This window comes from Dipodomys spectabilis, unplaced genomic scaffold (assembly GCF_019054845.1).
Source record: "Dipodomys spectabilis isolate Male_0828 unplaced genomic scaffold, ASM1905484v1 ptg000094l, whole genome shotgun sequence".
In the NCBI taxonomy this organism is placed as follows: Eukaryota; Metazoa; Chordata; class Mammalia; order Rodentia; family Heteromyidae; genus Dipodomys; species Dipodomys spectabilis.
In genome coordinates, this window is record NW_024870771.1 from 5,192,784 (window position 1) to 5,213,486 (window position 20,703).

Sequence of the window (20,703 nt, forward strand, 5' to 3'; positions counted from 1 at the left end):
AGGAGCAGGAGGAGGAGGAGGAGGAGAAAGGAAGGAAGGAAGGAAGGAAAGAAAGAAAGAAAGAAAGACGGAAGGAAGGAAAAGAAAGAAACAAACAAAACAGTTGCAGTGTTAGGATCAAACCTAAGGCTTTGTACATGCTAAGCCAGTGGTCAACCACTGAGCTACATTCCCAGCCTTTGTGTTTTTTTCAGATAGACTCTTCCCTTGTTTCTCAAACTGGCCTTGAACTGATGATCTTCCTGCCTCTACCTCTTGAATTCTGTGATTATAGGCAGTACTCCCATATCTAGTATTTCCACTCCCACATCTAGTATTTGGCTTTTATCAGCACATGAGAAGCTATTGTACAATAGCTTTATGTTTTATTTCCCAATGAATTGTTGATGATGATATTTATTAAACATTGAATCCTTTCTCTGTTTCTTTTTTCCTATAGGGTGAACTTTCTCATGATCAAGATGTGGTAGAATATATCATGAATCAGCCAAATGTTGTCCCACGAATCAATTCTAGGATTTTGACAGCTGAGCGAGAGTACCTGGATTTAACAGCAAGTAGTAAGGAGCATTTCAGAAACAAATTTTGGCGTTTTGATTTGTTTCATATTCTTTGCATTTATTCAGTTGTAATGTAAGATGACATCAATAATTTATGTTTAAGCTTACTGTGCTTTGATTTCTAAATTCATAAGAATTTCCTTCTAAGAAGATAATTTTTTTTCTGTATAAAATCTTGTTAACTTCAGAAAATACTCAGTGACACATAAGTGCCAATTAAACAAGCACTAATATAGATCTATTGTTGGTGTCCTGTGGCCATAGGCAATTAAGCAATTCTTTTTCTTGCTTTCATTGTAGAATCAGTGACCAATAATATCAATTAATATTTCAACTAATTTTACTCTGGAATTCTAATGACTTTAAAAAAAAAAAAGTTAGTTCTGCCTGGTGTGGTTGTGCATAGCTATAACCTCAGCAGCACATAGGAGGTTAAAGTAGGAAGATTGCATGCTGTGACCAGCATAGGCTACACAATGAGTTAAGAGACCAACCTAGAGTTCACTGTGTTTTGGGGTTTTTTGTTGTTTGTTTTTAGAGCTGGTTCATTAGATAAAATATGCATGCCATGAAGCTCAACCTTTTTCTTATAGTACTGGGGATCAAACCCAGGACTTCATGCATGCTATGCAAGTGTTCTACCACAGAACTGCAATCCCAGACAAAATCGCAGCTTTTTAAAATACATAATTTAGTGGTTTTTAGTTTATTCTCAAAGTTGTAGGCATCACCACTAATAAAAGAACACTGTTATTACCACAGAAAGAACCCATATACTGCTGAGAGTGGTGGTTTGTACTTGGGAGGCTGGGACAAGAAAATTGCAATTTTGAGTCTAGCTCTGGTTATGCACCAAGGCCCCCCCATAAGACAAAACAAAACAAAACAAAGCACACATATATCCATTAGTAGTCTCTCTCCATTCCTCTTCTTGCTCTTTGTCTTCCACTTTCAATTTCAGTTGGCATCTCTAAGAATGCTTTTTAGAAGCTAGGTTGAATCCATGTGTAGTTTGTGCTTTATATCTTCTGTTGTGATACTGAAGGCCACTTCAACAAACATTTAAATATAAGAAAGAGCTGTCAACATTTAACCTGTCATGATTCTTTCCTTGGTGGGGAAGGGAAGATATGAGGTATCATAACAACTGTTTGTCATTGTAGTTGAGTAGAATACAGATCTATTTATGGTTGTTACTTTATGGCATATGAAACTGCCATTCTGAAATTGAAACTCTTTTAGACAGATGAAAATACAAATATATGCTAATCTTTTAAATACATATGTATGTATGTAATAGTCATAAGCATAAATACAGAAGAAAATATAAATATAGACATATTTTTAAAGAAACTGCTCAGAAAGTGAGCTAAGTTATTTTCTTCAAAGCTAGTGTTAGCTTCTTATAAGAAGTTTTGGTGTTGGGTAAGGCAAGCAGAATTTAGGTTTTTCTTGGTGAAGGGTAGTGCATTAAGAAGGACTGTAGAAATGCCAAGTGAATTTCCTTTTCTACCAAGTGTTGTGGTAATGACCTCAGAAAACACTGCTGGGCCATAAGAGAGCTGTGTGGATGTTATTGAACCTAGTACAGGTGTCTGTGAAGAGGCATTGCTATCCTACCTTCCTTTCCTTTCTCCTCTTCCCTCTTTTGTCCAAGACCCAGACTCGAACTTGGTACCTCATACTTTTGCTCATTGGCTGGCTCTCTACTAACTGAGCCATGCTCCAACCCTTTATACTCCTGATTAAATGGTAACAACATCATTACTGAGGCTTCTTTAGCTTTTATGGTGCTGGAACCTTGCAAAATGTGTTACTTGTATTAGTTTCTCTGCAACAAAATATTTGGAAGAAGTCAACTTAAAAGGAAGAATCGTTTATTTTGGCTTATGGTTTCAACAGTTTTATCTTTTTTTTTTTTTTTTTTGTCGGTCGTGGGGCTTGAACTCTGGGCCTGGGCGCTGTCCCTCAGCTCTTCAGCTCAAGGCGAGCACTCTACCACTTGAGCTACAGCGCCACTTCCGGTTTCAACAGTTTTATCCTGGGTAGTTGGTTCCATTGTTTTGGTTGCTGTGCTAAGATAGAACATCATGTAAGGGACTACTTTGGTCCCAGTATTCCCTTAGAGGATCTGTCCCCAATGACCTAAGATTCCACCACCTCCCAGTAGTTCCACAGGCTGGTGTCCAAGCTTTTAACACTAGGGCTTTTGGGGGGGACATTCAAAATCCAAACTGTAAGATTGTCGTGTTCCTGCTTCATGTGATTCTGTGAAGCATGTCTGATTGCATAGGAAGCATTGTTGAATTAAAGGATAGATGATGAGTAGGTAACCAGGCAAGTGTTCTCAGTGAGAGTATCATGTTGTAACAGTGCTTAAGACTGGGGAGATTACTGCACACTAGACTGGAGAACATTTTTTTTTTTTTTTGGGTCCGGTCGTGGGGCCTGAACTCTGGGCTTGGGCGCTGTCCCTAAGCTCTTCAGCTCAAGGCTAGCACTCTACCACTTGAGCCACAGCGCAACTTCCAGCTTTTTTCTTTTTGCTTATGTGGTGCTGAGGAATCGAACCCAGGCCTCAGGCATGCAAGGCAAGCGCTCTACCACTGAGCCACCTTCCCAGCCCTGGAGAACATTTTGTAGCTAGGGATAAATTATGTGCTGAGTAATTTATAGCCAGGGAATGACTAGATGAAACTGAAATTTTATCAAGAGTGATCGGAAGGGAAATAGGAGCACTGCCATTGGACACTGATCAGAGAAGATAGATATATAAAACAAATGGAAATAACTTTTTCTGTTAAGATTAATAAATATAAAAATTGTGATTCAGCATATTTCCTGTACCCCATAGGAAAGGGAAGAACATACTCTAGTGGATGGACTAGGGAGGGAGAGATGAATTAAGACACTATTCTCCAGTGGGAATAAGAAGAGTAGAACATATATAGTGGTAACTATACAAAACATGAGTGTATTCATTTGTATTTTTAAGTGATTAATGGATTTATTTGTAAACTTGTTAAGTAAACACGGAACTTAATATACTTCACTTACACATTTTCATATGTGTCATAGTCAAAGAAGGGCATTAATTAAATATTAACAGTAGATTAATTGAGGCATATTTATTATGTATCTATTTCAATGTTTCTTTTTTTCCCCAGATAACTTCTTTGTGGATGATTATGCTCGATTTTCTGTCTTGGATTCCCAAGGCAAGACTGCTGCTTTAGCAAACAGTATGAACTATCTCACAAAGAAAGGTAATCTATCTGGGACTTACCTTGAATTTTAACACTTTTATTTTTTAATATTTGGAAGCATATTTATAATCTCAGTGTCCCTTGGGGAGATTCCATAATTTCTTTTATTAACTATTTCCTACAATACTTTGATTCAAGAAAATACTCGTTTTAAGTTTAATTCTTTATATATGTTTAAAAATTCAAATTCTATCTTCGTAAATTTTGTGTGTTAACTCTTATGGTTAAAAGGGAAAACTTTAGTTCAAAATGGAAAAAAATAATATAAAAACGAACTAATGAACTGAAAATGAGTTTCACTGGTCTTTTTAGTAACACAGGGTTGGTTTTATTTTAGTATTTGTAATTTTATTGTAGAAAAGCCTTTACACGAGCTGGGAAGGTGGCTCAGTGGTAGAGCGCTTGCCTTGCATGCATGAGGCCCTGGGTTCGATTCCTCAGCACCACATAAGCAGAAAAAAAAAGCCAGAAGTGGCGCTGTGGCTCAAGTGGTAGAGCTCTAGCCTTGAGCTGAATAGCTGAGGGATAGTGCCCAAACCCAGAGTTCAGCCCCACGACTGGACCCAAAAAAAAAAGCCTTTACACAATTTTAAACCGGTTTTTATGCAGTTATTTGGTTAAGGTAACATTGTGTCAAAAGAATTTTTTAGTTGGTCATGGGGCTTGAACTCTGGGCCTGGGCGCTGTCCCTCAGCTCTTCAGCTCAAGGCAAGAGCTTACCACTTGAGCCACACAGCCACTTCCAGTTTTCTGGTGTTTAATTGGAGATAAGAGTCTCATAGACTTTCCTGCCTAGGCTGGCTTTGAACTGTGATCCTCAGATCTCAGCCTCATGGAATAGCTAAGATTATAGGCATGAGCCACCAGTGCCCCGCTAGGAATTTTTTTAAGGGTAGACAGATTATTTTCCCCTCTGGTCATATTTACCATCCTTTCAAATAAGAAAAACACTGGATGTCATTTAAAACAGGTATTTTTATCCCTGCTGTGGTCTTTTCCTGAAAGGATTTCTGGTTTCCTATGTATGTGTATGTTTACACAATAACTACCAGGTTCTTCAAAGGAATTCTTTCTGAAGAGTCCTATAATGTGGTGGGAATAAAGAGCAGAAAGAGGCATGGGTCCTGTTAGCACCATTCAGTTTTTTTTACTTTCATAGTGGTTGTTAATTATAGAAATGACTTTTTCTTTTCTTCTACTCTTTTCCTTTTGCCTTTGTGCAGGAATGTCCTCCAAGGAAATCTATGGTAACACAATACTTCAGAATGTTCTATTCTTTTTCTTAGTTATCTTATGGGGCTTCAGGGACCACTGTTATTCAGAATTTACTGACACTTTGTGATGTTTCTGGAACCTGTGGGTAACAATACACTATCAGTGTAGAAAATTTGTCTAAATGTTTATAAAGAATAATATTTCAGAAAGTTACAAATTAATAAGATTAAAGACTACACTATATTACTTACAGGTTTCATTTATATACTAACAAATCCCAGACCACAGTATAGTTGATCAGTGCATGTGGAATGTTACCTTTATTTTAAAAGAGAAATTTCACTAATTTTGCTTTATTAAACTGTTCATTTTCTTATTTTTTGCATGGTTTTCAGAAATTATTTGGATTAATAAGTGTCAAAACATAGAATGTGACTGTTTCTTTCAGTCAATTTGTTATTTCTGTTTTTCTACAGATGATTCTTTTATTAGGCCAGTAACTTTTTGGATTGTTGGTGATTTTGATAGCCCTTCTGGACGGCAGTTACTCTATGATGCTATTAAACATCAAGCAAGTATCTTGGACTTTATTCTGATTCTTTCTGTTTTTGAGTTGTCCGCCTGATTATCCTTATGGGATTGTCTAGGGACCTTGGGAGATCTGCTTTTTCAGTGCTTGAGGGAAAGGAACATATAACTTCATCTGTCCTAAGTAAATTATGATGCTGAGTAGTTAAGAAATTGATTCTTTGGGTGAAGGTCATTGTCAGGAGGAAATGTCAGGATTCTGTTTCCTGAGCGGTTTAATTTGCAGTTTCATCCAGACTTCACAACTGTCTTGTGTCCACTTTCTACTGTGTATCCTAGTAAGACTTCTGAAGAGAAGAAATACCCAAGACGTTTCAGTGTCACAGTGGTATCTAGTATTTTTTTAAAATCGTTTATGGGAATTGTCCAGATGCTGTTAGTAATTTAAGGTTAAGTTGAGGAATTATAGTATGGGGTACTCTAATGCTAATTGATAGACTGTTCAAATGGTTCTAGAGGAGGGAACCTGAAAAGGAAGGCTGAGGTTTTTAAAGTTTTATTAAGGTAGATTATAGTTCATATGTAGTCTCACTAAGTGAACACACCTATGTGACACTCCCCTGATGAGATCAAGAAATAGAGAATTCATAAAAGCCTTTTCAAACTTGCATCCAAGTCACTACCCACTCCTGAATCTCTTTCTGATGTCATAGAGTAAGTTGTGTTTTACTTTATTTAATTGGAAGCTTTTAATATATATTTATTAGAATTTGGCTTCTTAATACTTTGTAAACTTAATCTGTGAGGTAGTGTTAAAAGTTCATTTTCATTATATAGCATTGTATTATATAACTGTACCACATAGTATTATTTTGTTTAAATCTATTTGATTATTTGTAAGGAGTACTGCTATTAATATTTTTATAGACATCTTTTTATGACACATGAGTAAAATTTATGCTGCTTATATTTTTGATTCAGACCCCAGTTTTATGGGGTCCTAGGTATCGTCTCCCAAGTAGGCTTCCTATTTTCATCCAGGGAAGATTCATTGTTGCCAGGCATTTGCAAAGGCTGTACAAGTAAAAATGGCCTTCAGCAAGACCCTGAAGAATGGTTGGGGAGAAAAGATGTTATATAGTTAAAGTCCACATGCTAGCATGATGTGTATTAGAAGAAAACAAATGTGTTAGAAGAAAAATAGGGCACAGATGTTCTGTGATATGTACTGTATCTATAAGATGGTAAGAAATGAAGTTGGATAAATATGGTAATTCATGCCTATAAATGGCTTCTTGAGAGGTGGAGACTGGGAAGATTGCAGTTAGAGGCTACTGCTGACAAAAGTTATCAAGATCTATATCAATAAGCCAGGCAAGGTGGTTAGTGCCTCTGATCTCTGTTATGTCAGGAGGCCATAAGTAGAAGGATTTTGAAGGCATGACTATCTGTAGCATCCAAGTTTTATACAAGTATAGAAAACTATTGAGAGACATGTAATTTGCTACTTGGAAAGTGAATAATAATGTTAATGCTTATTTTTAAGTTCAAAACATGTACTGTATAACTCTTATGTACTGTTTTGTAAATAGAAATCCAGTAACAATGTTAGGATAAGCGTGATCAATAATCCAAGCCAAGAGATTAGAAATGAGAACACTAGAATCTTCAGAGCAATCTGGGCAGCTCTCCAAACACAAACTTCCAACTCAGCAAAGAACTTCATCACCAAAATGGCCAAAGAGGAGACTGCAGAGGCCCTGGCTGCCGGAGCCGACATTGAGGAGTTCTCTGTGGGGGTAAGACTGTGTGTTATAAGGCTGCCTTTTTCTGTTAATTTGCCATTGATATTCTCTTCCCCTGGACTGATGTACCCTATTCATAAACTGAACTTGTGAGCCATGGAGGATTTTACTTTTAAATTTGGAAGACTTTCTAAAAAGTAATTATATCACTTTCATTTCCAAATTTGCCTACTGTAAAATATGCATGATAGAAGTATGTTTTAAAACAATACCATTTATTTTGTACAGTTTTAAAAGACAGTATTTGATTTTTGTGTGACTTATGAGTTAGAGGCTTGTATTTTTTTATATCTTTTCAGTAAAAGCCCATGCTCTTTTTTTTTGCTTTTAACTAATTTTTTTCTTTTGGTCGGGGATGGGGAATGAGGGGACTTGAATTTAAGGCCTGGGTACTGTCACTGAGCTCCTCTGCTCAAGGCTAGTGCTCTACTACTTTGAGCCACAGTACCACTTCCTGTTTTTGAGTAGTTAATTGGAGATAAGAGTCTTACTCAGACTTTTCTGCCTGGATTGGCCCTGAACTGCAATCCTCAGATCTCAGCCTCCTGAGGATTACAGGCATGAGCCACCAGTGCCCGGCTTTTACTTATTTGATAGCATTTTATTATTTTTAAACTTATTATAAAATGGGTACTTAGTTCCAGTTAGAGAAAATAGTTGTCTTGACATAAACAAGATTTAAAAATACAAAATAAAATTATCATGGAGAATAGACTGCCAATTGAAAAAGTAACATGAAAACCTAAGAAAAAGAAATACAAATAGTTGCTTTTGAGGAGGGGGATGGGAGAGAAGATGGACAGTTGTGAAATTGTAATGTTAGTTATGTTAATGTAATTATGAGTAATTACATTTCATGCAATGTAGTTATTTCATGAAAAGCACATTTGTGGTTTGTTCATGATGATTATTAATTTTTTTGGTTTGTTGAATAACAGTGACTTTTCCTTAAAAACAATTACTTTTCCTAGGGCATGGATTTCAGTGTTTTTAAAGAGGTCTTTGAGTCTTCCAGTATGGATTTCATTTTGTCTCATGCCGTGTACTGCAGGGATGTTCTGAAGCTGACGAAGGGACAGAGGGCAGTGATCAGCAATGGAAGGGTGAGGACTTGTTGAGTTAGGTCTGTAGTAGGCTTTGCATCAGGCTCCTGCAAGCTGGTAGGATAAACTCTCCCAACAGAGCCACTCACCTCTTAAAGATGATTACTACTTCACTAAGGATTTCTGTCCATTATTTACCCCCTGCCCCCCCCCAAAAAAAGTGTTTTTACATAACTTTCCCCTTGTGGAGGCCTTCCTTCTGTTTGTCCTGTCCTACCATTGAGAGAATGTGTTGACTGTCAGAACAGAAATCATTACAGTCTTTGACACAGAAAGTAGGCTTTGTTACTGATATTTGGTGGACAATTGTGAAAACTGCATGCTACCTATTTAATTCAGATTGCTTACCTGTAAAAAATAATGTGAAATGTGTAAATCTGCCTGTATATGAGGAAATAATAAGTTAAACATATAACTGAATGATTCAGGCTTTTTATTTTTTCATTGATTTATTTAGACACATATCACTCTTATTCTTTAAGTCCCTTTGGCCTGTTCTGTAGCCTGTGGCTAGCTTAGACTTGCCCTTAACTTCAGCCCTTGGCAGACTGCTTACAGCTCTGACTCCTGTTCTTCTTTGTAGATCATTGGGCCACTGGAGGAAAGTGAGCTCTTTAATCAAGACGATTTCCACCTTCTAGAAAGTATCATCTTGAAAACTTCAGGACAAAAAATAAAATCTCATATTCAACAACTTCGGGTAGAAGAAGATGTGTAAGTTGGGTGTAGGAAAAATGAACTAGTTTCTATCATATATGTTATATATTAGATATTTCCTCATTGGTCAAAGTTCAAGTTATATATTGTCACATACACTACTTAATATAAGGGGTTTTATTTCCAGCTTTAAACTGCTATACTGCTCAAATTTTTATGATTCTGTTGAAAGAAGCTAATTTGTTTTATAGGCTGCTATTTAAAGAACTAAATTCATTCTCAATTTGTATTTTATCTTTTGGTTCTGGAAAGTTTCAGACGTAGGTAGAAGTAAAGGAGGGTAATTTATTTTTTACTTGAAGAGAAATTATCAATTATCTGAATGATAATTCAGTTTTATTTGGTTCAGTAGAGGAGAAACAGGTTAAATGCGTCTTTCCTCTACTTGCCAGGACAGAATACTCAATGTTTCTCTTACATCCTCCAAAGGTGATAAGTTCACTATTGTTGGTTTTTAAACTTTTCATTCTTTTAATGTTTTTATTAGCTTAAGTATCATAGTGGACTGTTTCTCTTGAAGGAAGAAAATAAATTGCTTAAGTGGACCATTATCTGATTTTTCTGCATTAAATATCACATGGATATGTAGTTGGAGTAGACTGCTTCATTTTTTGAGACCTTCTTATACCTTTTTCTATAGCTGCTTTTGTATTTATGTATCTGCCTAGAGTGCACAAGCCTTCTAGTTTCTTCACATCCTTACCAGCACCTTTATTTCTTGTTTGTTTTTTTAAAAAGCCATACTCATAGGTATCAAGTTGTATCACCTTGTAGTTTTCTTTTCATTTTTGCAATGCTTAGTATGCCTTTTCACAGGCATATGTCATATGTCTTTGGGAAAATATGTATTTGAAAGTATATATTTAAACCCTTTGCCTTTTCTTTTCTTGTCCCAGTACTGGGGCTGGAACTCAAGGTCTGATTACCTGATTACTATCCCTTAGCTTTTTCACTCAAAGCTAGCCATCTACCACTTGTAACAGCTTCACTTCCAGCTTTTTGGTGGTTAATTGCAGATTAGAGACTCACTGACTTTCCAGCCCCATCGAGCTTTGAACTTTGATCCTCAGATCTCAGCATCATGAATAGCTAGGATTATAGGCATATGTCACCATGTCATGATAATGTACCATTACTGTGCAGTCTTATTAAAATTAGTGATTATACCACTATATTATATGTGTTTATTATATTCCATATTTATATTATATTTTGTTTATTTACTTACTTATTATGCCAATCCTAGTACTTGAAATCAGGGTCTGGGAGCTGTCCCTGAATTTTTTTGTTCAAGGTTAGTGCTCTATTATTTGAACCACAGTTCCACTTGCAGCTTTATGGTGGTTATTTAAGAGTCTCCTAGACTTTCTTGCCTGTGCTGTCCCTGAACCATAATCCTCAGATCTCAGCCTCCTGAATAGCTAGGATTCAAGCATGAGCGACCGGCACATGGCTTATATTTTTTATTTTTATTTTTTATTTTTTGGTCGGTTGTGGGGCTTGAACTCTGGGCTTGGGCGCTGTCCCTGCGCTCTTCAATTCAAGGTGAGCATTCTGCCGCTTGAGCCACAGCACCACTTCCGGTTTTTTAGTGGTTTTATTGGAGATAAGAGTCTCATGGACTTGCCTGCCAAGTCTAGCTTTGAACCGTGATCCTCAGATCTCAGCCTCCTGAGTAGCTAGGATTACATAGGTGTGAGCCACTGTCACCCGGCTTTATAATAGATTTTTAAGTAACAAAGTTTGCAACCAAATTATATAACCCTAGTTTTGTGTTTTTATATTATATATTATATATGTATAAATTTAAAAGTTGGGAATAATTATGAACTACAGTGTCATAACTTATTTCTTGATAATGATAATTATGGTAATTTGTTTCTTAGTATTTTTCCTCAACAATTTCTCAGTAACAGATTGCCCTAACAATCCTAAAAAGTAATAGCATTAGTGAAAAGAGTGTGCTGGAGATGTAAATAACACTAATATGTTTAGCCAGCACAGTATTTGTAAGAACCCTGCAAAGTAGATCTTTTCTACACTTTACATATAGAAAAATGAATAACATCTCCAAGATTATAAAGCCATTCACTACCAAATCAACCCTTCTCTCATGCCTGTTAGCATAAAGGAGTATGCTTCTGGCTTTTGGCACTTGAGCTGTTAAAGGCAAAACCTTATTAAAAAGATACTAAGCTGTTATAACTCCATCTTTCAGGGCAAGTGACTTGGTAATGAAGGTGGATGCTCTCCTGTCAGCTCAACCCAAAGGAGATGCAAGGATTGAATACCAGTTTTTTGAAGACAGCTACAGGTATAGAATTCATGTTGAATTTGTGTATGCTCCTAAATATTAACTCTCTTGTTGGTTGTGGGGCTTGAACTCAGCCTGGGCACTGTCCCTGAGCTCTTCAGCTCCAGATGAGTGCTCTACCACTTGAGCCACAATGCCACTTCTGGTTCTCTGGTGGTTAATTGGAGATAAGAATCTCACACTTTCCTGCCTGGGCTGGCTTTGAACCATGAACCTCAGATCTCTGCCTCCTGAGTAGCTAAGATTACAGGCATGAGCCATTGGTGCCCGCCTTGGCTTGTTCTTTTGAAGATAGGGTCTTCCTAACTATTTTACCTGCGTTGCCTCAAGCCTCCATCCTTCTTTGCTTCCCAAGCCAATTTGTTTGGCAACTCCCTTTCCTGCCCGGGCTGGCTTTGAAGCGCAGTCCTCACATCTCAGCCTCCTGAGTAACTAGGATTACAGGCGTGAGCCACCGGTGCCTGGCTAACTCCTACATTCACTAGGTGGAATGCTGTATTTGCCTTATTGCTTAATATATGTGTGTATAGATAATACATATAGTCTTTACGTGTTGCATAAACACACATGCACTGAAACCATTTTCTCAACCACTTGAACGAAAGCATATTTCAGGCAAAATGTAACATGATAATATGTTTCCAGCAGGCCCAATGATTGGGGTTTTTTTAACTTAAAAAAAATATATATGTAGTTATACAAAGGAATTGCCATTCATCAGAGCAGTTTTTGATTACAGTGCCTCTTGATCAATGTCAATCCTTCTAACATTCTCACCCACCCCTCCCACACACTCCTTCCCTCACTGTTCTTAATTTTTTTTGCCATTTAACAAAGCAGTGTATTTATAAAATGCATCTTGATTTGTCATCCCTTCAACATCATCACCCCCTTCGACCCACCTCTTCGCTTTTTCTCAGTTCTGTCTGCTTTCTTGTCTGCATTCTATTCCCTTCCCCCATTAATTTTTCTGCCCTTCTCTCCTTGGTCCCCCACCTCTTTCAAGTGCCATTTCCTGTCACTTAATTTGTTGGGCTTTGACTTAGTAGTTCTAAAGAATTACACTATTTGCACTCTCAATAGAGTCTAATATACTTCTGCTTATTTGTGTGTAACTGCTTGGTTACTACTCAGTGTTTACTTATAGTTTTGTGTGTGTGTGTGTGTGTGTGTGTGTGTGTGTGTGTTGTTGTCAGTCCTGGGGTTGAACTCAGAGCCTGGATGCTGTCCCTGAGCCTCTGTGCTGAAGGCTAGCACTCTACCACTTGAGCCACAGTGCCACTTCTGCCTTTTTCTATGTATATGGTACTGAAGAATCGAACCCAGGGCTTCATGCATGCTAGGCAAGATTCTACCACTAAGCCACATTCCCAGCCCCTTACTTATAGTTTTACAGGCACATTCTAGCACTCACAAATGAGGGAAACCATACAATCTGTTTCTCTGGGTCTGGCTTACTTAATATAATTTTTTCAAAGTCTTTCCATTTCCTTATGAATGGTACATTATCATTTTTTCTAATGGATGAGTAGAATTCCATTGTGTATATACCACATACACCACATTTTCTTGATACATTCTTCCAAATGGTATTTATTTTTTGGGCTAGTCCTGGGGCTTGAACTCAGTGCCTGGATGCTGTCCCTAAACTTTGCGCTAAAGGCTAAAGTTATACCGCTGGAGCCACAGCTTCTTCCAACTTTTTGATGGTTAATTGGAGATTAAAGTTTCAAGGACTTTCTTGCTGGGCTGTCTTCAAATCATGATACTGAGATCTCAGCCTCCTGAGTAGCTAGGATTACAAACATAAGCCACTGGTTGCCCTGTCCCCAATATATATATATATATATATATATATATATATATATATATATATATATATAATTTTTTTTTTTTTTTTTTTTTGGTCAGTTGTGGGTCTTGAACTCAGGGTCTAGGTACTGTCTCTGTGCTTGTTTGCTCAAGGCTAGTACTCTACCACTTTGAGCCATAGCTCTACTTCTGGTTTTAAAGTGGTTAATTGGAAGTAAGAGTCTCATAGGGACTTTCCTGTTTGGACTGACTTTGTACTGTGATTCTTAGGTCTCAGCCTCCTGAGTAACTAGGATTATAGGTGCAAACTACCACTGGTGCTTGGTCCCAAATGGTTTTTTTTTTTTTTTTTTATTGTAAAGCTACTATACAGAGGGTTACAGTTACATGAGTGAGGTAATGAGTACACTTCCTCTTGAACATTGTTACCCCCTCCATTGTTTTCCCCCTACCATCCCCTCCCTCCCTCCCTTCCCCGAGGTCCAAATGGTTTTTAAGAAGAACTTTATGCAGTTACCTGGCAAGTCTCTCCCTCTCTCTCTTCCTCTCTTTTCCTGCCCCCAGGTGCTAGTGATTGAGCCCAGATGCTATACATGCTAGGAAAGTATTTCACCACTGAGCCACCATCACCATCGTTTCTAATAATTTATGTCATATGTGACTCCTGGCTAACCCCTCTTGGATTTTGCTACCAGCACCAAGGTTGTACCCTTGCAGCACCCATTTTCTCTATTCTTCCACTTCTAGGAAGTTGATGGCCAAAACAGTGGTCCTGAGCTATAATCCATGTCTGATTTTAGGCCACTCTTTTCTCTCCTTGCCTCCATGACTTTTATATCATTAAAATTCCCTAATTACATGTTGTATGATGATGGAGAAATTCCTACTGGGATGATGTTAGTAAAATGAATGTTTGCCATATTTAAAATAGAAGGTTCTCATTTTACTAGGAATAAAAGTGACAGAACCATCAGTTCTATTACACCCTTACCTTCATAATGAATTCCAGAATATCATTTGTGAGCTTGTTTGAAGTGTAGTCTTTTTTTTTTTTTTGGGGGGGGGGGGAGTCAGTCATAGGGCCTAAACTCTGGGCTTGGGTGCTGTTCCTCAGCTCTTCAGCTGTAGACTAGTGCTCTAGCACTTGAGCCTCAGCCCCACGTCTGGCTTTTTCTGCTTACGTGGTGCTGAGGAATCGAACCCAGGGCCTCATGAGTGCAAGGCAAGTACTCTACCACTGAGCCACCTTCCCAGCCCCTGAACTGTAGTCTTTGACATTATACCTGACCTATTGAATCAGTGTCTATATCTTAACAAGATCCCCCTTGGTGATTTCTGTGAACATAACGTTGGTGAAGCACAGTATATCAATTTTGATATTTGCTTTACTAATCCTAGGTACAAGTATATAATCTTCAAGTTTGTTCCCATGTCACTTTTGACTTTATTCTGGACTTTTACCAATATAGCACGTATATTCAGACACTGTAGTGCTATTGTTCCCATTTCTACACCAGTATTCCTTTTTTTTCTTGGTTTTTGTTTTTTTGTTTAGTTTTTTTTTTTTGGATCCGGTCATGGAGCCTGAACTCTGGGCCTGGGCGCTGTCCCTCAGCTCTTCAGCTCAAGGCTAGTGCTCTACCACTTGAGCCACAGCGCCACTTCCGGCTTTTTTCGTTTTGCTTATGTGGTGTTGAGGAATCGAACCCAGGTCCTCAGGCATGCAAGGCAAGCGCTCTACCACTGAGCCACCTTCCCAGCCCCCCCTTTTTTTTTTTTTTTTTTTTTTCTCGGTCGTGGGGCTTGAACTCTGGGCTTGGGCGCTGTCCCTCAGTTCTTCAGCTCAAGGCGAGCACTCTACCACTTGAGCTACAGCACCACTTCCGGTTTTCTGGTGGTTTATTGGAGATAGGAGTCTCACAGTCTCTCCTGCCCGGGCTGGCTTTGAACCGCGATCCTCAGATCTCAGCCTCCTGAGTAGCTAGGATTACAGGCGTGAGCCACCAGCGCCCGGCTTCCCCAGTCCCTTTTTCTTGGTTTTGTCTTGCCTCTTGTTTTAGATTGTGGAGGTAGCTGAAGGCCTCACCTTGTCAGTATCTGGACACCCTTCTTGTTGATCTCCTAGAGCAGTGTGCTTATAGGGACATGACAAACCACAGGGAACTGTCCAAGCCTGGTACAGACTGGCTGACCAGTATGTGGTCTGTTTGTTCCCTTTTTGAAAGTTGTTTATACAGTACTTTTTGCTAATGATTTTTCTCCCTTAATCCTAGAATAGCTGAGATCCTGTATACAAATGAATGAATGAGTCAATGAATGAATCAATGATAAAAAAAAAAACCAAACCAAAACACCAAAGTATATATAAATGTTGACAATAACATGGTGGAATTTATTTTTTGATCTTGTAAATTTAGTTTTTCAGGAAAGGAAGTTGACAAAGCATATTAGCCCCACAAATACCTGTATCCTGTCACTCTGTATGTCTAGTACTTAGCCTCTAAGGAAATATATGTATCTGGAAAAAGCTGGATCTATAAATTATTTATAGGTTAAAAGAACAGCTTGAGCTAAGTGTTGGTTCAGATCTGTAATCCTAGCTATTGAAGAGGCTGAGATCTGAGGATCATGGTTTCAAGCTGGCCCGGGCAGGCAGGAAAGTTGTGATACTCTTTTCTCCAATAAACTATTAAGAAAAAGCTGGAAGTGGCTCTGTGGCTCAAGTGATAAAGTACTAACCTTTAGCAAAAAAATTTAAAGACAGTGCCCAGGTCCTGAGTTCAAGCCCCAGGACCTGGACAAAGAAAAAAAAAAGACAAAGGTCATGGCACATTCTCTTTAGGATGATTTATTTGTAATATCTTGAGACAATCAACTTTATGTTGAAGTGGTGGGGGAAAGGAAGAAATTGTTTTAAAGTTGCAAGTGTTCTGTAGTTGCAAGTAATTTTTTTTTTTTTGGTTGGTCCTGAGGCTTGAACTCTGGGCCTGGGCACTGTCCCTCAGCTCTTCAGCTCAAGGCAAGCACTCTACCACTTGAGCCATAGCATCACTTCTGGTTTTCTGAGTGGTTTATTTGAGGTAAGAGTCTCGCAGACTTTCCTGCCTGGGCTGGCTTTTAACCATGATCCTCAGATCCCGCCTCCTGAGTAGTTAAGATTACAAGCATGAGCCACTGGCACCTGGTGCAGGTAATCTTTATATGGGCCATTAATAAAAATGATGAAAAGCAAAATCATTGAGGTTATGAGATTTTGTGATTATATTTTGTTTGTTTTTTGTTGTTGTTGTTCACATTTTTCTGAAATAATAGATTCCTTTCAGTTTTAATTAATTTGCTTGCTTGCTTCATTAAGTTATTCACTGTAGTGTTAGAGACTCAACCCAAAGCCTCAAGCATGCTAAGCATCTAGCTGTGTAGCTATATAGTTTGAGCTATATCCTCAGAACTTTTCAGTTTTATTAGCACTTATTACTTTTACAGAATAATGGGATTAATTATGACATTTTCATATACATATATGGTGTACCTCAATTGTGATCATCTCTTTCCTATTACTGTTCTCTCCACCACAAAAAACAACAAACAAACAAGAACACCTTATCATTTTTTTTTTTTTTGGTCCAAGACTGAGACTCAAACTTGGTACCTGAAGCTTTTTCTCATTGCCTCGTGCTGTACCAACTAAGCCATGCCTCTAACCTCATCTTTTTCATATGTAAGGTAATGAGTACACATTTCCTTTCAAACAGTGTTACCCCCCTCCCTTGTTTTCTCCTGTTTAAACTAGTTTTTATTATATTATTTTTTTGGGGGGGGTCCGGTCATGGGTCCTGAACTCTGGGCCTGGGCGCTGTCCCTCAGCTCTTCAGCTCAAGGCTAGTGCTCTACCACGTGAGCCACAGCGCCACTTCCGGCTTTTTTCTGTTTGCTTATGTGGTGCTGAGGAATTGAACCCAGGGCCTCATGCATGCAAGGCAAGCGCTCTACCACTGAGCCACCTTCCCAGCCCCTTAAACTAGTTTTTACATATGAGAAAAGACATTTGTCTTTCTAAGTCTGGCTTATTTCATTTAACATGTTAGTTTCCAGTTTTATCCATTTTATTGCAAATGACAAAATTTCTTTCTTATGACTGAATAATACTACATTGTATATAGATAATATGTATGTATGTGGGTGTATGAGTAGATAAGTGTGTGTATGTATATACGTACATACATACATACACACATAAATATATTACATCTTCTCTAACCATTTATCTATTGATGGGCACCTAGATTAATTCCATGACTTTACTATTGTGAATAGTGCTGCAGTAAACATATGTGTGCAGGTATCTCTATTATATACTGACGTTGATTCCTTCAGGCGTATTCTCAATACAGGTGTAACAGCATCTCAGAACTTTTTTTTTAATGATATATTTGTTCTCCCATCATCCCCTTCTTTCCTTGAAATGAAAGAACTTATATCAGGCGTGGTGATATAGATATCTTTTCAGCACTTCGAATGTGGAAGTAGGACGAGTGTAAAGTTGAGGCCAGCCTCATCTGTATATTAACCAGGTCTTTATATAGCAGGACTCTGTCTCAAAAAACAATAAATTAGGAAAATACTCAATTTGGTTAAATGTAACTTCAAGCTAATTTTCTCTTATTTCTTTTGTTTTTTTAGCTGCTGTTACCTTTTTCACTTTGCTCATGGGTGGTACTCTACCGCCTGAGTCACACCTCCACGTTAGCTTTTTGCTGGTTAATTGGAGATGAGAGTTTCTCAGATTTGTCTATCTGTTGTGTTTTTGAATCCCAATTCTTAGATCTCAGCCCCCTGAATAACTAGGATTATAGGTGTTAGCCACCTGTGGGGTTGGTTCTGACAAAAAATTTTCAGTGTATTTTGTAAAACTTAATCATAACTTGTCATCTCGAAGCCCAAGTTTTTTAGATCTGAAGTTTCTTGAAATGTTAAGAGACCTGGAGGTCTGATAGGTTATTTGAACCAAAGATTCACCATACTTAACCTTAATTTCCTGTGCCCTCCACATTAATGTTTTATTCCTTTTTGTCTTCATAGCGCAATTAAGCTGAGACCCAAGGAAGGAGAAACATACTTTGATGTTGTGGCTGTCATTGACCCTGTCACCAGAGAAGCACAGAGACTTGCCCCGTTGCTCTTGGTAGGGACTGCTTCAGCGGCAGTTCACACTGCCATGTGTCCTGTGATTTCCTTTATGCTCTATTTGTATCATATTCACCTTCTAGAGGCATTGGGAAATGCTGCAGGACATTTGGTGCAGAGCCATAAAGACTGACAATGGCTCTAAAACCAACTTCCTAACTTTAGCAAGTTGATTGAGTTTTGCTGGCTACTTTATATAAGTTTAAAAAATGATTGACATAAGTTAATTTATACTGCATTATATTTTATAATGATAGAAGTTAAAAAGGGTAAAAGTTTAATTCTAATTTTACTTTCCTTTTTTATAACTATCATGGACTTTTACTGTAGCATGTCTTTTAGTTTTGTTATAAGATATAATTTCTGCTGGGCACAGTGGCTCACACCTGAAATCCTTGCTACCTAGGAGGCTGAGATCTGATAGTCTCAGTTGTAAACCAGCCTTGGCAGGAAAGTCCCCACGAGACTCTTATCTCTAATTAACCACTCAAAAACTGGAAGTGGTGCTATGGCTTAACATGGTCGAGTACTAGTCTTGAGCAAAAGAGCTCAGGGACAGTGCACAGGCACTGAGTACAAGCCTCATGACTGACCAAAAGAAAAAAAATATATAATCTTATTCCATTTACAAGAACTCTAACCAAAACAGTCACTCTGTTAAGTCTGTGTTAGCAATTTTGCCCAGTGCCTTGTACATTCTAAGCAGGGGCTATACCACTGAGCTTCGTTTTTCCTCCTGGTTTGAGTTTTTTTTGTTAGAGATTTGTTTTTGTTTTTGTTATTTTAGGAGAGCATCTCATTGTGTAGCCAATGCTTACCTTGCACTCAACAGTCCTCCTGCCTCAGCCTCCTAAATGCTAAGGTTACACATATGTACCATCTAATGTGACTCTAGTTGCACTTATTTTTTATTTTTGATGGTAGCAGGGGTTGAACTTGGGGACCCGTGCTTGCTAGACAGCACTTTTTTTTTTTTTTTTTTTTTTTGGTCGGTTGTGGGGCTTAAACACTGGGCTTGGGCGCTGTCCCTGAGCTCTTCATCTCCAGGTGAGCACTCTACCACTTGAGCCACATCGCCACTTCCAGTTTCCTAGTGGTTTATTGGAGATAAGAGTTTCAGGAACTTTCCTGCCCGGGCTGGCTTTGAACCGAGATCCTCAGATCTCAGTCTCCTGAGTAGCTAGGATTACAGACATGAGCCACTGGTGCCCGGCTAGTGCTATCCCACTAAAGCCAGGTCCCAATGCCTTTTTGCTTTAGCTATTTCTGGGGTAGTCTCACATTTATGCCTGTGCTGATGCATATCTCAATTCTATTTATACTCAATTCTATTTATACTCTCCATATAACTGAGATGATAGGCACACATCACTACTTTCCAGCTATTGGTATCTGCTTCCCAAATACGATTATAAACATGAGCTACCATGGCAATTCTAGCTGAGTTTCTTTTTTTTAAGGAGACATTTTACTAATATATACGATCTAACCTTTTTTGTGTTTGTAGTGATGTTTTAACAGACTTTTATTTATGAATTATAACAGTGAGTTCTTAAATATTCTATGTATAGATATTCATCATTTATCTTCCTGCAAACTCTATATTAACCTGTCTTTATGTGAGAAGTATTTATCTTCACTAGTCTACTTCCCCCATAGCCTCCTCTTCTGCCTTGTTTTTGCCACACCATTAATTTTGCTAGTGTCCACTTAATGACAGTTACTATCTTTATATTGTTTCTTGAGATAATGAACATTCTTTCTCTTATTCAGTATCAAATAGTATATTTTTGAAGAGAAAATTTGAATGATTTTTCATCTGGTTTGTTCTTTTAGGTTTTGACTCAGCTGATAAACATGAATCTAAGAGTATTTATGAACTGCCAATCTAAACTTTCGGACATGCCTTTAAAAAGGTAAAGCATGTATTGTATCTAAGGAAGCAATTTTTTAAAATGGCATCTAATCCAAAAGCTAGTACTGATGATAATGAATTAAGTGAATGTTACTCTAATCAGCTTAACAAACATTGTATGGACACAGGAGCATCTAGGTGGAATCAACTTAGGCTGCTTACATGTATACTTTCCATTTAAAAAAAAAACCCAAACAGTGGTTATTTCAAGTTGCAATATGTATGTTAGAGGAAGATAGCTTATGCTCATTAACATGATCTTACAAAAGTGCATAGGCCTAGCT

General features: G+C 38.0%; 1 protein-coding gene across 2 annotated transcripts in view; it reads left to right on the plus strand.

The window, feature by feature from the left end:
* Uggt1 (UDP-glucose glycoprotein glucosyltransferase 1) overlaps positions 1 to 20,703 on the plus strand; it is a 125,621-nt gene that overhangs the window by 80,577 nt on the left and 24,341 nt on the right. Inside the window, exons 19-28 of one of the 2 annotated variants that reach the window (XM_042685095.1) lie at positions 440 to 560; positions 3,728 to 3,826; positions 5,050 to 5,073; positions 5,518 to 5,612; positions 7,162 to 7,368; positions 8,346 to 8,477; positions 9,061 to 9,191; positions 11,413 to 11,508; positions 18,400 to 18,502; positions 20,341 to 20,420. In XM_042685095.1, the coding sequence (XP_042541029.1) occupies positions 440 to 560; positions 3,728 to 3,826; positions 5,050 to 5,073; positions 5,518 to 5,612; positions 7,162 to 7,368; positions 8,346 to 8,477; positions 9,061 to 9,191; positions 11,413 to 11,508; positions 18,400 to 18,502; positions 20,341 to 20,420 (1,088 nt within the window). The remainder of the gene's footprint in view (positions 1 to 439; positions 561 to 3,727; positions 3,827 to 5,049; positions 5,074 to 5,517; positions 5,613 to 7,161; positions 7,369 to 8,345; positions 8,478 to 9,060; positions 9,192 to 11,412; positions 11,509 to 18,399; positions 18,503 to 20,340; positions 20,421 to 20,703) is intronic. The other variant, XM_042685096.1, reaches the window with a different exon arrangement.